Raw genomic sequence first — 17,736 nt, forward strand, 5'->3', positions numbered from 1 at the left:
CCCAATTTCATTTGGGGTGATCCATCAATGAGTACCATGAGACTTAGAAAGGTTCAGGCTAAACTACCTCAAAATTAAATCTATTCCTTCACAGAGCACACAGGATTGGGCCAGTTTGCTGATAGTAACAATTTTAATTAGAGTTTTGGCCTGTAGCCAGCAAATGCATCCCACAGAGCTAGGTGCCCAGGTACCGAAGTCCTCACTTGTCAGGGCAGCAGATGACAGGTCCCTGACAAATGTAAGCACTGTGTGACAGTCTAGGGATTACAGCTCAACTACAGTCCAACACAGGCTGTTACACAAAAAAACTGACTTGCTCTTATCCTCTCCTGTTCTCTCTCTCTCTCTCTCTCTCTCTCTCTCTCTCTCTCTCTCTCTCTCTCTGTCTGTCTCTCTCTCACACACACAGTCTTAAAGTCTCTGTGCCAAAGAAGGCCTCTAAGTCAAAGAGAAAAGAACATGAAGGCCCAAGTCACAAGGCCTATAGAGGTCTCTTTAACTGTTCCAGTCAGGATGCTGAACTGGGAGTAATTGCTCCTGGTCCCTCATAACTGTATTCTGAATTTGCTTCAAGGGATATGGTTCCCTCTGGTGGCAATGTGGCATCTAACAGGATACAGAGGAACTGTCTCCCACCCTTAATTTTAGCCTCTCACATTGTAAGATCCCCACAGTAAAATTAAAGGTGGTATTTACTAAAGCCTAACAACAGTGCCTGCACATTGCAAGCACTCAATAAATGTGTAAGGAATAAACAAAACTACAAATTATAGCGTGTGCTAAGTCAACTGGCACATGATCTGTAATCAAGGCAATTTAAACCAACATGACACCTGACCCTCACGGGCCAAGTCCTCATGTGCTTGCACAGTCAGGCACAGCGAGTCCACTGGTCTCTGATCCAAACTGCTCACGGCAAAGGCATTGTCTCCCCATACACAATGAGCCAGGAAATGAATGCTCCTGGTATGGCAAAGGATGGTTTGATCATATCTGAGAGAGCGCTAGTTGGCATTCTATCAGAATTCAGAGAATGTCACACAAACTAAGTCTGTGTGGACTTTAAGTTGGGGCTCTTCTAAAAACAAGACTGCAGGACTTCCAACTGATTTTCAAGTTCTTGACCAAGAGAACAGAACAATGAGAAACAGCTAGACCCTGTCCCAAGAACTGAAAACCTCAACACTTACAAGCTCACTGGCTAGAACAACATCGATCTTGTCTGAACAGACCTGCTGTGATTGAATGGACTATTGCTCAAGACCCTGTAACTGTTCTTTCTACAGAACCCCACCTGATACAATCCTTCCTTTGGGCCCCAGTGCCAGCTAAAGCTAGTCTTTTTTCTTAAAATGTTCATCTTCCAATCACTGGAGACCTTGTACCTGAATTCCCTTATTGCTCATGCTGCTAGGAACTGCCAGGCAAACCTTAACTCCTCCTCTTCAGCCCTACAAAGGATACCACAACATGCTTACCATATTCACTATGGTTTAAAATCCTTGCCATCTTTTCCTTTAAGAGCCTAATGCCTTTATACCTAGGAGCCTATATACCTAAACTCATTTAATTATATAACTTTCTATAAAGTACCACGTGTTTGAAAAACACAAAAGAACAAATTACTTTTTTAAGTTCAGATAACCAGAACGCTGCAGGCTGGTTTCCTTGAGAACACATTATTCTGATCTATAGAAAGTAGAGAATATAAAAACCTTCTTTTCTGTGAACTGTGTCATGTTCCTAGTTTGTCAGCATATAACATAGTATCTTAGGCAAAGTTTTGAAATTAGAGACCAGATCCATGTCACCTAAATTATGAGGCTCAGATAATCTGTAAATGAACATCACATTCTCTTGGCCCAAACATGTGTTTTGGCCACATATGATGAGGTCAGCTGCTGAAAAAGCAGCAGGTACCATATACAGCTAGGGATGATGCCTGCTTGTTGTCATCACTCCTGATAACAGTTTCCATTATAAAAGATAATTTGAAGACTGAACTAAATGCAGACAGAGAAATAGGCCTGGACTTAACATTTTTCTTTCCAATACCCTTTTCCTGCCTGTGGAGCATAGGAAAACTTGAACATGTACAGGAGAGATGTAACTGGATTTGAGTGTCCTCATGGTAAGGCTTGACTGTACAAGACCAGCCTAGAATAACATATAGGGCACTAAGATCTGCAAAAATTAAGTGCCAAAACTCAATCATCTACTCAACAAAGGAGTTCTCAAAATAAGAACAACCATATGACCCAGCTATACTCCTCTCAAGTACACCCCTAAAGGATTCAAAGTCAACATACCACAAAGATCCCTGCATATCCATGTTTATGTATGATTCACAACCCCCAAGAAATAGAACTAGCCTGAATGACTGATGTGGGAGTGTCATATATCAATCTGTTGATTTCATTAGCTAAGCAATAAAGAAACTGCTAGGCCCATTGGATAGGCCCACCCTTAGGTGGGTGGAGTAAACAGAACAGAATGCCGGGAGGAAGAGGAAGTGAGGTCAGACTCCACAGCTCTGCTCTCCGGAGCAGACGCAGGAGAGACGCCATGCTACCTGCTCCAGGGAAGACGCACGCTATGAAGCTCCGACCCAGGATGGACTTAGGCTAGATTCTTCCCGGTAAGCGCACCTAGGGGCGCTACACAGATGATTAGAAATGGGCTAAATTAATATGTGACAATTAGCCAGTAAGGGCTAGAGCTAAGGGCCAAGCAGTGTTTAAAAGAATACAGTGTCTGTGTAATTATTTCGGGCATAAGCTAGCCGAGCCGGGCAGGCGGCTGGGGTGTTTGGGGATGCAACCCCGCCGCCGCTGCCGCTCATATTACTACAGATGACGCCCAGACGTGTGGCCAACTGAATCCACAGAAAGCCTGAAAAAGCTTGGGAAAGAGTAAAGCATGTTTTATTGATAGTAGCGATTTCTTGGGTCTACTCTGCTTGCTAGAGGCAAGCAAGCGCCTCATCTAAGAGAGGCTTCCTGACTCAGCTTTAGCTGCAAAGCCTGCAGCTCATTAAGAGGTCCTGCCACGAAACACTTAAACGGTGTTGGCGAAAAGCTGAACGCATGCTTTTCGGTTTTCAGCCATAGCAGGAAAAAAGCTGCGCGTTTAAAAATGCCGGCTTTCTGGGCTGTCCTGCCAGGGCAAACTCTGACTGTTTGAGGCAGGAGGGCCAGCTACCGAGAGAGGACTTGAGTGTTGTCTGTTGTAGCTTGTTGGCTGGCAGGGACCTTGAAATGCTATAAACATGGCTACAGCCAGTACCTCAGCCTTGAGGCTGGAAAGCTAAGAAATGGACTGGATCTAGCTGGCAAAGCCACGCCTTTAGTCCTACTGAGATTGCTTGGTAAATTAAAGGCTCTTGTGGTCAGAAAAAAAGAGATATACAGTAAAGAGAGATTCAAAGACAGAGAAAATTTCTGAATGGTTTACTGTGTGTTAAAAATATAGGCAAGCTGAAAGTTGAAGTTCTTAAAGCAAAAAACAAAAAAAGGAAGAGAGTTGTTGTGTGTACACACCTTTAATCCCAACACTTGGGAGGCAGAGGGAGATAGACCTCTGTGACTTCAAGGTGTGGTAGCACACGCCTTTAATCCCAGTGCCTAGAAGGCAGAGACGAACAGATCTCTGTGAGTTCAAGGTGTAGTTGCAAACACCTTTAATCCCAATGCCTGGGAGGCAGAGACGGGCGGATCTCTGAGAGTTCAAAGACAGCCTGGTCAAAGATGTGCGCTCAAAAAGCAAAAAGTTAACCTAGAAATGTCACAGCTTAGATTCTTAAGCACCTAGTGATTTAAAGGCGTAGATCAAAAGTGCTCCTGGATAGTAAAAAATTGCAGATTCACAATAGGACAGATTCAGACCACTAAATGAGTCACACTGTTGGATGAATGTACGTTGGCTTGGGAGAGAGAAGAAAAAGAATATAGAGAATAAAGTTAATGGTTTAAAAAGAAAAAAGTAAAAGTAAAGTCTTTAAAGAGACAGAGTACAGATAGTTATAGATATTAATAAAAATAAGCCGCGTAAAGATGGAAAATTCACAGAGAGTCTGGATTATGTACATTGTGTTTTCTTTAAAATTTTTGACTGTAAAGGAGCTAAGTACAGACAGACATTTCATTATATGGGCTGCCAAGTGGAACCAGAACGGATATCATGAGGGTATGACTTCAGAATTTGGGTCTAAGGATATGATGCTTTGGAGAGAGTCTTCTTTTGTTTTCACAGAGGACCAGACCCTTTGGATTTCTTCTATCCCGATTTGGTATGATAGACCACGACCTCCTGAAATGTTCCTGTGAACGCCCTCAAAAAAATTACGTCACTCAACTGCCAACTGAGATAAACCTGGCACACAGGTTACACCCTAAATGATCTGATTAACAGCTCCCCCATTCAGCAGGAAGCAGTTTGGAGAGAAAAAACTGCGCCCATGTTCCCAAAAATTGTTTTTAAACGTTCTTTTACATTTAAAGGGGAAAAGGATATAGATATGAATAATTTGCATTAGTATAGATTTTGCTTTATTGATAGAGATTTACGGTCAATTTTGTTATATGTATAAATGTTTCTGATGTAACTTTTACTTGATAACTGTTTTGTTATATGTAATTTTGCTATGTTAAGGTTAAAGCCTTCCTTTTTTTGTTTAAACAGAAAAAGGGGAAGTGATGTGGGAGTGTCATATATCAATCTGTTGATTTCATTAGCTAAGCAATAAAGAAACTGCTAGGCCCATTGGATAGGCCCACCCTTAGGTGGGTGGAGTAAACAGAACAGAATGCCGGGAGGAAGAGGAAGTGAGGTCAGACTCCACAGCTCTGCTCTCCGGAGCAGACGCAGGAGAGACGCCATGCTACCTGCTCCAGGGAAGACGCACGCTATGAAGCTCCGACCCAGGATGGACTTAGGCTAGATTCTTCCCGGTAAGCGCACCTAGGGGCGCTACACAGATGATTAGAAATGGGCTAAATTAATATGTGACAATTAGCCAGTAAGGGCTAGAGCTAAGGGCCAAGCAGTGTTTAAAAGAATACAGTGTCTGTGTAATTATTTCGGGCATAAGCTAGCCGAGCCGGGCAGGCGGCTGGGGTGTTTGGGGATGCAACCCCGCCGCCGCTGCCCCATATTACTACAAATGACCATCAAATAAATTGATAAAGAAAACCTGGCATATATTCTGTGCGTGTTTGAGACATGCCCCACGTATTTTATCACTTGGTCCCCAGCTAGAGGCACTATTTGGTGGTACTTTTGGGGGAAGTTACAGAACCTTTAAGAGGCGGAGCCTTGCTAGAGGAACACCATGGGTCCTGAGGTTGTATAGCCTTGCTCTACTTCCTTTTCTCTCTCACTGCTTCTTGTGTATGGATGGGGAATGTGATCAGCCAGCTTCCTGCTCCCGCCACCACAGTTTCCTTAACTGTTGTCATGCCTTTCCTGTAACAATGGACTCTATCCCTTTGGGACCCTAAGTCAAAATAAGCCCCTTCTACTCTAAGTTGATTTTCATCTTGGTACTTTATCAGAGCAACAGAAAGGTAACTAAAACATAAACAGTGGAATTCTATAGTTTTAAAGAGAAATGAAACTGTGATATTTTCAAGGAAAGAAATGGAATTAGACAAAGTAAGCCAGACTCAAAAATGCAAATACAATGAGGTCAGGGATGAGGCTCCATTGGTAGAATGCTTGCCTATTCTCCTGCCACATAAACCAGACAACTCATTTTCCTCAGGAACCTTCTACAATTTGCAAGCCACTTCCTTCCTCTGTGTTCCTGTAGCGGTGTGTTTCTACCTCTCCTCTGGAAGCATGTCCATGCCTAGTAATGAGGGCTTATACAAGGAATTCAATGATACTGAAACTGGAGTCAATTTCTCTTCTTTTTGAGGGCATAAATAGAAGTCACTGAGAGGCCTAGGTTTTGTTTCTGTCAATACAAAGCAATGCCAGCAGCAGCTGTCAAGTGGGAGGCATTCTGAATAATTAAAGAACCTACTTAACAGCAACAAGCTGATAAGATATGCATGGCTATGTTTCCACCTGTGTTTTTATCCTAGCACCATGAAGCAAAATAACTACCTCAGCATGTTCCCCCATGATCGAGTGTAAAACACCCTTCAGACAGAGACACAGACTCCTAGACTATAACCAAGAGTTACGAAGAGATGGCAATGGGGTGAAATACATTAGCAAAAATAACAAAACTGCCCAGACCAGCATGCCAGAGACATGTACAAAATAATGCATAAAAGCAGTCACAATGAGATGCCAGGAAGCTGTGTTTCCCAAGCCAGCTCAATCAAGGTGAGGACTTAGGAAAACAGCTGTTGTCTTGGTCTTCCCAGAGTCTTACAACACCATATTCTCTGGGCACCTGCCTCCTACAAAAACATGTGAGACCGCCAATCATGGTATACATGTACATACACATATCCACACACCTACCAACAGAAACAGTACATGACCCAAGCTGGGAACCTCACAACCTGACTGTTCCGCAGGACTAAAGGGAAGACAGCACAGCAGTACATTATGTGTCCTCCCTTGTCTGGAATTAACAGAAAAGCAAGGACTTCAGAAATCATGCTAAGTATTTCCAACAGCATCCAAAATATAGAAAACATAACTATTATCAGAATACAACAAACTGGCCTACTGCAATATCTCTGGTGGCAGCACACAATGGGACACCTTCTGGACTCAAGACAACCTGGCAGAGAAAACATTTGTACTGTGTCATCTAATACCCACACTTCTCACAGTTTCTCCTAGGTGTTTTGTGAGAAAACGTCTGTATGCTCAGAGATGTTCACTGTGGCATTAGTTACACAGTCAAAATGCCCAACCCTAGGAGAAAATTAAGTTCTCACGTGAAGGCTATCAGTGAGAATAATTCGCCATGGCCATTCTGTGTCCTACACAACATGGAGGGTGCTGAGGCAATGTGAGTGACCCAAAATCACAGGGCAGTGACCAACCTGTGACTGGATGGAGAGGTCAGGTACACTGAGGTTGAAAGTAGTGTTGACAAGAGAAAGGAATGGGAGACATGTAGCTGACGGCTTCTTCTCTAACGCTCCATGACTGCTCTCTGAACGTTTGCTGAAATAGTCACTACAACGTGCAAAGATGTGCATTTCCCTCCTCAGTGTTGACACAAGCATGGCAACTGTGAGTCCCAGCATCTGTGCTAAGAGCCAGTGGTACCTGTGGGCTCTCCCCCAAGCCTTAGCGATCTATAACTGCCCATTCCAGACTCTGGAAAGGTGAGTCAGAACACAGAATCCATGACCATTCAGGTCAGACTCAGTCCTGCCTGATGCACCAAGGCTATGCGTGTATACATGACCTTCAGGAGGGATTCAATTAAACCATGCTTAGTACTTAAGTTTAGATAGAATTGAAATTTAATAGTGCAGCAAATTTAGGAAGAATTTTTAGATGCTAATACTCAGTGCTGAATAGAGCACAGTCTTAAAACAGGTCCAAGCCAGTATAATTTGTCTGGAGATTTGATGTCTATAAAGTAGTCTTTAAATGTTGGTAGGTTTTGACTCAGGAATTAAACCTATGTCATTGGCTAAATACTCACACACAGGGGTAGGAGTGTTTGCTGAAGCACAGGTTACAAAGTGAAAATACCCAATGCTTTGAAATAAGTGTCCGGTTAAGACAACTGAAGAGCAACCAAATGATTAAATACACAGACACAAAAAATATCTCTCTGAAAAACATTCACACCCAACAGCATAGCACGCGTGAGTAATGGATGAAAAAGCAGGACACAAACTATTGTCCACCTGATGGCAATAGTGAGAGAGAGGGTGAATGAGAATGTCAAGCTGGGTCATTGCCACTAAGGAGATAAGAGAAACCCTTAGAGCTTACAGATTTTCTTAAGTTTTCTGTTCAGCACTCCCCTTCCTATGAGCAGAAACCATCACAGGACCCAGTCTTGATGCAACCCCCATCATGTCAGGAGGGTGGGAGGCACTCACAAGGATGGTGTGAGCCCGTTTGCTCCCCTCTTGGTGGGCTTCCTCCAGGTCCCTCTCTAGTCTCAGTTTCTCCTTCTTCAGGTCACTCAACTCCTGGGTGATCACTTTAACATTCCCAAGCAGTCTCTGGTTCTCAGCGCTCTTTGTGAGGTTTTCTGAGTGCAGCTCGGTCAACAGGGCTTCCTTTTCTGCCAGGGTAGCCTCATAATCCTCAGACCCCTAGGAGAGAGAGGGCGAAGGGAGCTGGTTTTCACATGTCATAAACAAACCTATAAGACCTCCTAATAGCATCCAGTATCTAAAGCCCAAGGAATACAGGACAAAGCTTAGGTTGTGATTTTGTTAGGAAAGGAGGAAAGCCCGTGGTGCTGGTGGTGGTGGTGGTGGTGCTGCTGGTGGTGGTGGTGCTAGTGGTAGTGGAGGAAAAGAAACACAAACTGTTAACAAAACTGACTTCAATGCAGTGGGAATAAATTGGCTTTTCTGCTTCTCTGTATTTTTTAATGCTTTAAGGTGACTAAACATGTTTCTTTCATAGTGGTTTTAAAAAAGATTTAATTAAGTAACTTTTAAGGGGTAGAAAAAGGGTTTGGAGTGCAGTTCAGTGGTAAAGCACTTGCCTAGTATATGTGAAGCCCTGGGTTTTAGCCCCAATATCACAATCAGCCAATAAATAACAAATAGAAAACGAAGAAAACATGACAAGCAGTGGTGGGTCCTAGCACCAGCAATGGCCTCCTTTGCTAGTACGGCTTGCACCCAGACTTATCTGCTCAAAAGGAGTCATTGGTCAGCACCGCAGGCAAAGTCCACTTTGAAAGACTCTAATATCATCAGAGCTCAAGGGCTAAATGTAACAAGACTGTCTTTATTTCATTAATATAGAATTCACCTGAGAAAATATTTACATAAAATATAAAAATGAACAAAGTGTTCTAAACCACTAACAATAAAAAGAATGAATCGAAAAGTTCTACGTTACAAAGTAAGATTGTTTAAATGGGATTATCTGGTGCTATTCAGCTTGTTTTGAAATGACACTCATTCTTAATTAACACTTTAAGCATCAGCTAAGCAGCCGGGTGGTGGTGGTGCACACCTTTAATCCCAGCATTCTGGAGGCAGATCTCTGTGAGTCTGAGGTCAGCCTGGTCTACAAGAGCTGGTTCCAGGACAGTTAGGGCTGTTACACAGAGAGACCCTGTCTTGAAAAATGAAAACAAAACAAACAAACAAACAAAATAAAAACCAGTTAAGCACCTAGAAGCCTGGAATATATGAGGGAATGGAAATTAACCACGCGTCTCTGCATAGTATAAGTGAGCCTATATGTATCCCAGTGATTCCTTCCTCAGATCTACTCTGTGAAGAATCAAAAGAGGAGAGCATATATTCAGTTATTCCTTATAGAATTACAAAAGTAATTGATAACAAGCAACCTAATGGGGCTGGAGAGATGGCTTAGTGGTTAAGAGCATTGCCCATTCTTCCAAAGGTCCCGAGTTCAATTCCCAGCAACCACATGGTGGCTCACAACCATCTGTAATGGGGTCTGGTGCCCTCTTCTGGCCTGCAGGCAGATACACAGACAGAATATTGTATACATAATAAATAAATAAATAAATAAATAAATAAATAAATAAATAAATATTAAAAAAAAACAAGCAACCTAATGAGCAGCAGTCCAAAACTGCCAAAACTATATAGCATACATCAAAACATATGGATACACCTATGTCAGTGTGAAGTGAAAACAGCAGCCAACGCATAAATCACTTAAAAATAAGTCTACGCATAGAAGGAAATCTAGGTACTTGGTGACGTGGCTTGAGTCATGCTCAGATTATACATTTTACATTCTTTCTAGTTTCCTAAAAACTTGGTTTTGTGAAGTCTATGTAATATTTTCAATAGGAAAAAAATCGCCATGTAACTAACTCTAGCTGGACTGGAACAAGTTATGCAGAACAGATTGACCTCGAATTCAAAAAGATCCACCTGCATCTGCCTCCCAAATGCTGTACACAGGTCAAAAGTAAACTTATTTAATAAGTCTGTCCTTCCAATTAGACCAAGCGAGGCTCAAAAACAATGATACTTGTGTTGTCAGTCACAACTCAGACTGAAGTTAAGGCCCCAGACTCGGGAAATCTATTTCCGCCTGACACTAATCACCTCTTAGCTATTCAGGTGGTCAACATACTTGCTCAGCAAGTACACTCCAGCCACAGTTAACCTAGGGTCTTAGGAGCTGTGCCCCTACCAGGCTCCCTAAAGCCCAGGCATCTGACCCCATGTTCTAACTGAAATTCAGGACATAGGAACCTGAAATGAGAATGAACACCATCTGTTCCACAATAACTTTTTGGAATCTTCTGGTTTAGTTCTTTGAAATTAAATATAAAGAAGCAGAAGACTGGGATATGAGAGCAAATTGGTATTAATGTTGATGGTGGTGCTTAAATAAACTCAAGAAGCAGAGGCCAACAATGTCTGCAAAATGCTCATCGACAACAAGGAGTTAAACCATGACCACGAGTAAATGAAGCTCAGGGCTGCTAAGTGACTAGTCTATCACCACACTGCCCGTAATTAAATCTGGAATTCAAATGATTCCCAGCCTGTGTTCTTCTCTGGCACAGCACCATATGCCCTCACCAGTGAAGACTCTAATTAACACCAGTAAAGTGGCAAGAATAAAAACAAGAAGACTAAATTTAAAGAGGAAGCTAGAGAAGGGCATCAGTTAGTGGACTGTTAAACAGTTATTGTTCACAGTTACCAAGTGGTGGAAGTTCTGCAGGATTATTGCATGAACAATGACGGCAAAACCTCCTTAAATATCCAACCTCAAAGAACTCAAATGCACACATTCGACTCATTTCATAGAAATGCTTTCCATGCTAAATTTTCCTTAAACGGACCCCTGAAAAACTTCCCTAGCAGGCTCTTTTACCTTTTCCTGAATGAAGCCCAAATGGCAAATATTTGGCCCAATTACATGTGGCTAAAGGTCAAATGTAAAACTAGTCAAATTATTTTGCTCAGTATAAAAGAATTTAAACGCCCTGGACCAGTTTTAGCTATATGGCTTAGGAGATATTACCTTGGAAGACTGAATAAGGGGATGCAGAAACATATTATGTGAGTTGACAATTATTTCAATAAGAAAATTAAAAAATCTGAGGAAATCCACACTATGCTGCCATGGCAAGAATGTTAAAGAAAAGATTATAGAAGAAATATTTAATGGCCCAGTACAAATCTGTAATCCCAGATACTCAAGAGGTCAAGGCAGGAGGATCACTTGAGCCCAGGAGTTTGGGACGAGCCTGGGCATGGTGGTTTGAATGACGATGACCCCCAAAGGCTCACTGGTAGTAGCATTAATAGGAGGCCTGGCCCTGCTGGAATAGGTGTGGCCTTGTTGAAGAAAGTGTGTCATGGGGGCGGGTTTGAGGTCTCACATGCTCAAGTCAGGCCCAGTATAGCTTTATCTCTTCCTGCTGCCTATCTGTCCAGATGTAGAGCTCTAAGCTCCTCAAGCACCATGTCTGCCTGCATGCCAGCACGCTACTGCCATGATAATAACAGATGAAACCTCTGACCTATAGGCCAACACCAATTAAATATTTTCCTTTATAAAAGCTATTGTGGTCATGGTGTCTCTTCACAGCAATGCTTACCATTACTAAGACACTGAGTAACATATGGGAATCCCAATCTTTTTTTTAAAAAAAAAATAAAGAAGCTGGGGAGTTGTTTCTGTTAGTAAAGTGTTTGCTCTGCAGGCACGAGAACCAGAATTCAGTCCTAGCACCCACATAAAAACTAGAAGCAGTTTTGCACAGCTGTAAGCCCAGAACTAGAAAGGTAGAGACAAAGGATCCCTGGGGCTTACTGGCCAACCTAGTTTTATATATATGACCTCCATTTCAACAAGAGACCCTGCTTCAAATAATAAGATGGAGAGAGACAGAGGATGTTGATCTCTGGCCTCCAAGTATAACCACATACATATATGCACGCACACACACAATTTTGTTTAACTTTTTAAAGTTTTTGTGTGTGTATGTGCATATATGCATGTATGTGAAGGTATCAACAGTGAACATACTTAGAGTTGAGTTTGCTGATAACTGTTGTGGAATAATTTTTGTACAGTAAAAATACATCACTCTGATTGGTTTAATAAAAAGGTGAAAGGCCAATAGCTAGGCAGGATTTCCAGGCAGAGAGGATTCTGGGAAGAAGGCAGAGACACCAGGGATGCAGAGGAAGCAGGATGGTCACTTAAGAGATGAGGTAATAAAGCCACAAGGCAGAAAGTAAACTAATAGAAATGGGTTAATTTAAGTTATAAGAGCTGGTTAGGAAAAAGTCTAAGCTATCGGCCAAGCTTTCACAATTAATAAATGGTAAGTCTCCTTGTCAATATTGGGGAGTTGAAGGTCCCGATGAAAAAGTTCAAATACAGGTAATTTCTATTTCTTTCTTTCTACTACTTTAAGTATACCTTCAATAAGTGTTTCTACTTTTACAACTGGAGGAAAATGCCATTTCCTATCCATAAATAACTTTGAATGGGTATGAGGAGAACCAGCCAGCCCACACTGTAATCTGCACACAGTCACACCTGTAATTGAAGTTGAGTCTGTGCATCTGTACCTTGGCAGCCACTCTAAGAATTTAAATATCACAAGAATTTAAATATCACCTGCTGCTGCTTCATTGTCAAGTTTGATGTCAAATCAACCCTGACTTTTGTCTTTTTTCTTTTTAAGAGGCATTTTATTTTTAATTATGTATATTATATATGCTGGAGGGGTCATTTATCCACAGAGACCAGAAGAGGGTTTCAAATCTCCTTGGAGCTAAAATTATAGGTACTTATAAGCTGTCCTTTCTGGGTGTAGAAAACCAAACTCATACCTTCTGGAAGAACTGCAGGTATTCTTAGCTTCTGAGTTATCTCTCCAGCCCCCATAATGGCTTTTAAACTGAGGCTGCAATTAGTTGAAATCACAACACACCTCAATATGTCCTTTTACATGAAAGATACACACTTAAAAAGTCAGTGCAACAAGCCAGGCGGTGGTGGCGCACACCTTTAATCCAAGCACTCGGGAGGCAGAGGCAGGCGGATCTCTGTGAGTTTGAGGCCAGCCTGGTCTACACGAGAGCTAGTTCCAGGACAAAATGCTACGGAGAAACCCTGTCTGGAAAAAAAAAAAAGTCAGTGCAACACTGAAGCTACATAGACCTCAGATGAAGCACTGGTAGAAACATGCAGTGCCTACTCAGGGTAATCAGACCAGGAAAAAGGACATGCTTTGCAAACATGCAGTGCTTACTCAGGGTAATCAGACCAGGATAAAGGACATGCTTTGCAAACATGCAGTGCTTACTCAGGGTAATCAGACCAGGAAAAAGGACATGCTTTGCAAACATGCAGTGCTTACTCAGGGTAATCAGACCAGGATAAAGGACATGCTTTGCAAACATGCAGTGCTTACTCAGGGTAATCAGACCAGGAAAAAGGACATGCTTTGCAAACATGCAGTGCTTACTCAGGGTAATCAGACCAGGAAAAAGGACATGCTTTGCAAACATGCAGTGCTTACTCAGGGTAATCAGACCAGGATAAAGGACATGCTTTGCAAACATGCAGTGCTTACTCAGGGTAATCAGACCAGGAAAAAGGACATGCTTTGCAAACATGCAGTGCTTACTCAGGGTAATCAGACCAGGAAAAAGGACATGCTTTGCAAACATGCAGTGCTTACTCAGGGTAATCAGACCAGGATAAAGGACATGCTTTGCAAACATGCAGTGCTTACTCAGGGTAATCAGACCAGGATAAAGGACATGCTTTGCAAACATGCAGTGCTTACTCAGGGTAATCAGACCAGGAAAAAGGACATGCTTTGCAAACATGCAGTGCTTACTCAGGGTAATCAGACCAGGATAAAGGACATGCTTTGCAAACATGCAGTGCTTACTCAGGGTAATCAGACCAGGAAAAAGGACATGCTTTGCAAACATGCAGTGCTTACTCAGGGTAATCAGACCAGGAAAAAGGACATGCTTTGCAAACATGCAGTGCTTACTCAGGGTAATCAGACCAGGATAAAGGACATGCTTTGCAAACATGCAGTGCTTACTCAGGGTAATCAGACCAGGAAAAAGGACATGCTTTGCAAACATGCAGTGCTTACTCAGGGTAATCAGACCAGGAAAAAGGACATGCTTTGCAAACATGCAGTGCTTACTCAGGGTAGTCAGACCAGGATAAAGGACATGCTTTGCAAACATGCAGTGCTTACTCAGGGTAATCAGACCAGGATAAAGGACATGCTTTGCAAACATGCAGTGCTTACTCAGGGTAATCAGACCAGGAAAAAGGACATGCTTTGCAAACATGCAGTGCTTACTCAGGGTAATCAGACCAGGAAAAAGGACATGCTTTGCAAACATGCAGTGCTTACTCAGGGTAGTCAGACCAGGATAAAGGACATGCTTTGCAAACATGCAGTGCTTACTCAGGGTAATCAGACCAGGATAAAGGACATGCTTTGCAAACATGCAGTGCTTACTCAGGGTAATCAGACCAGGATAAAGGACATGCTTTGCAAACATGCAGTGCTTACTCAGGGTAATCAGACCAGGAAAAAGGACATGCTTTGCAAACATGCAGTGCTTACTCAGGGTAATCAGACCAGGAAAAAGGACATGCTTTGCAAACATGCAGTGCTTACTCAGGGTAATCAGACCAGGATAAAGGACATGCTTTGCAAACATGCAGTGCTTACTCAGGGTAATCAGACCAGGATAAAGGACATGCTTTGCAAACATGCAGTGCTTACTCAGGGTAATCAGACCAGGAAAAAGGACATGCTTTGCAAACATGCAGTGCTTACTCAGGGTAATCAGACCAGGAAAAAGGACATGCTTTGCAAACATGCAGTGCTTACTCAGGGTAATCAGACCAGGATAAAGGACATGCTTTGCAAACATGCAGTGCTTACTCAGGGTAATCAGACCAGGATAAAGGACATGCTTTGCAAACATGCAGTGCTTACTCAGGGTAATCAGACCAGGAAAAAGGACATGCTTTGCAAACATGCAGTGCTTACTCAGGGTAATCAGACCAGGAAAAAGGACATGCTTTGCAAACATGCAGTGCTTACTCAGGGTAATCAGACCAGGATAAAGGACATGCTTTGCAAACATGCAGTGCTTACTCAGGGTAATCAGACCAGGAAAAAGGACATGCTTTGCAAACATGCAGTGCTTACTCAGGGTAATCAGACCAGGATAAAGGACATGCTTTGCAAACATGCAGTGCTTACTCAGGGTAGTCAGACCAGGAAAAAGGACATGCTTTGCAAACATGCAGTGCTTACTCAGGGTAATCAGACCAGGATAAAGGACATGCTTTGCAAACATGCAGTGCTTACTCAGGGTAATCAGACCAGGATAAAGGACATGCTTTGCAAACAGGCTGCCACTCTAGTCCTGTCCTCCAAACGCTCGGAAGGTCAAAAGCATACCAATTTGGGTGAAGCATCAAGAGATGTCTTTAGACTTGCCAACCTGATACACAACATATAGAGTAGAGCTTCAGCAATACCTGATCTCTGTGTACTACAGACAAGGATCCAGCCCGTGCTGCTATTGAGAGACCTCACCCTGCATGCACTGCATTTTGACCAGGAGCAAGGGTTAGTAAATTACTAAATGCGTGCAGTATGCCTGAGTAACAGTCAAGTTTACAAGGTTGCTTTTTTTCCCTTTAAGCCCCAATATAACAAGGAAAAGTAAACTAGAGCTCATAAGGACTGGACTTTGGCTATCAACTCCTACCATTTTCTTTTAAGCAACTGAAAATATTGATGGTTTTCCAAAGAATTTGGTCTTTAAAACTTGTTATTTTCTAAGAAGGGGGGAATGGTATAAAATGTAAGCTCAGCTCAATTTCATCATCTGCTGTTAAAACAGTAGAAACAGCAAGTCTGAGATCCCAAAAGCAGAGCTCTGTCTATGCTGCAAGCATCCATGATTTAAACCAAATTACTGCAATTATTCTTTCTGTGAGCCAAAGCTCTGCAACAGATAAGGCAGGATCTATGAATCTTGGAAATCAAATAGCCCTAAATCAGATAGAACATCTACCTGACCACCAGAAGCACCCTGGTGCAGGGTCGGGAGGAGTTTAAGCAAGGATGGACTTAACCCGATGATGAAACCTCACTGATTCCATATCAGTAATAGGCTTACATACATTGTATAGGCAAACTAGAAACATGGGAGAAAAATACTGAAATAATTAAAAACATGAAACTAAAATTTGGAAAAGAGAGGGATTATCATGAAGATGGGTGGGAGGCAATCTTGATGCACAACAAAGAGATCAAAGGCAAGGCATCAAAGTCTGGACCACAAGTTCAGAAAGCAGCAAGAAGAAAGAGGCAGCCAGAGAGGAGGAGCAAATAACTCTAGGCTGTGGAGTGCCAGGAGCCCTGCAGTCAAATTCCGGCCTTGCCACGCACCAGTGTGGTGACCCCGAGAAGGTCACATTTCTAAACCTGAAGTTCAATCAAACAAGGATATAACAGTGTTTACTTCAAATGTTACACAGATAAAGGGGATAATCTTCAGACAACATGTAGCAGGGTTGAGCACAAAGTATGTGTTCAAAGGGCTGTTATTAGTTCTAACTGCTGAATTTAAACCCTGACTCTACCACCTGTTAGCTGTGTGACACTGAGTAGGTTGTATACCCTTAGCGAGCCTCAAAAACCTCACAAATACAAGGATACAATAATTATTTCCTCAAGAACTTTGAAAATAAAATGAGATATGTTATCTATAAGTAAAGTCAGCATTCCCAAATACCAGAGTGGCTACCACCACCACCACCACACTGAGAGGCCAGAAAAGCTCCCCAAATCAGTGGAAGACCAACCTTTAATTAGATTCAACTAATTCGATCACTAAAGATCACTGATGGCTCCCCTATTAAACTCTCCTACTTTCCCTTCAGTTGCAAAGTTAAGGCCTCTCTTGGAATGAGGAGCTGAGAGAGTGACTTACACTAATGAAAACTCTTACCTGGAATTTTGTGGCCTGTGTTATCAAGGGAGCCTCCCCAGGTTTGGTGAGAGCAGCAGTGAGCTCTTTGATTTCGGAGTTAAGTTCTTCAACCTAGAAAACAAAAAATGTCCGCCACATACATAGCTGGGCAACCCACATGCTCCCCCGACCTTAACAGAGACACAAGCTCTGAGGGACATTTCTGGTTTTGCCATTTTATAATTGGGGGGCTTACCCTCTGTTAGTCTTCTTTTTTTTTTTAAACATGCTGATCCCAGTTCCCCCTCCCTCCCATCCTGTTCCACCCACCTTCCCCTTCCCCTTCCCCCACCCCCATCTGTTCCTCTGAGACTGTAAGGCCTCCTAAGGGGAGTCAAACAAATTCTGTCACATCACCATGTCATAGAGGCAGGACCAAGGCCCTCCCCTCGTGTCTAGGCTGAGTAAGGTTTCTCAGAGCATTCATTGGGAATTGCTCCTGGTCCCACTGCCAGTGGCCCCACAAACTACCCAAGCCACACACTGCCACCTGCTGGGGAGGGAGGGGCTAGATGAGTCAAACTAAAAGAAATCAAAAGAGATGACGAAGGCTTATTGCCCTCTGAGACTC

General features: G+C 42.6%; 1 protein-coding gene and 1 pseudogene across 6 annotated transcripts in view; both read right to left on the reverse strand.

Moving 5' to 3' along the window:
* Window positions 1-17,736, reverse strand: part of Cdk5rap2 (CDK5 regulatory subunit associated protein 2) — a 210,880-nt gene that overhangs the window by 132,914 nt on the left and 60,230 nt on the right. For all 6 annotated transcript variants that reach the window (XM_075945801.1, XM_075945799.1, XM_075945800.1 and 3 more), the window contains 2 exons: window positions 17,145-17,237; window positions 8,031-8,249 (listed from right to left, as the gene is read on the reverse strand). In XM_075945801.1, the coding sequence (XP_075801916.1) occupies window positions 8,031-8,249; window positions 17,145-17,237 (312 nt within the window). The remainder of the gene's footprint in view (window positions 1-8,030; window positions 8,250-17,144; window positions 17,238-17,736) is intronic.
* The window catches only part of LOC142833920 (high mobility group protein B1 pseudogene), a 147,923-nt pseudogene that overhangs the window by 18,373 nt on the left and 111,814 nt on the right, over window positions 1-17,736 (reverse strand).

This window comes from Microtus pennsylvanicus, chromosome 13 (assembly GCF_037038515.1).
Source record: "Microtus pennsylvanicus isolate mMicPen1 chromosome 13, mMicPen1.hap1, whole genome shotgun sequence".
In the NCBI taxonomy this organism is placed as follows: Eukaryota; Metazoa; Chordata; class Mammalia; order Rodentia; family Cricetidae; genus Microtus; species Microtus pennsylvanicus.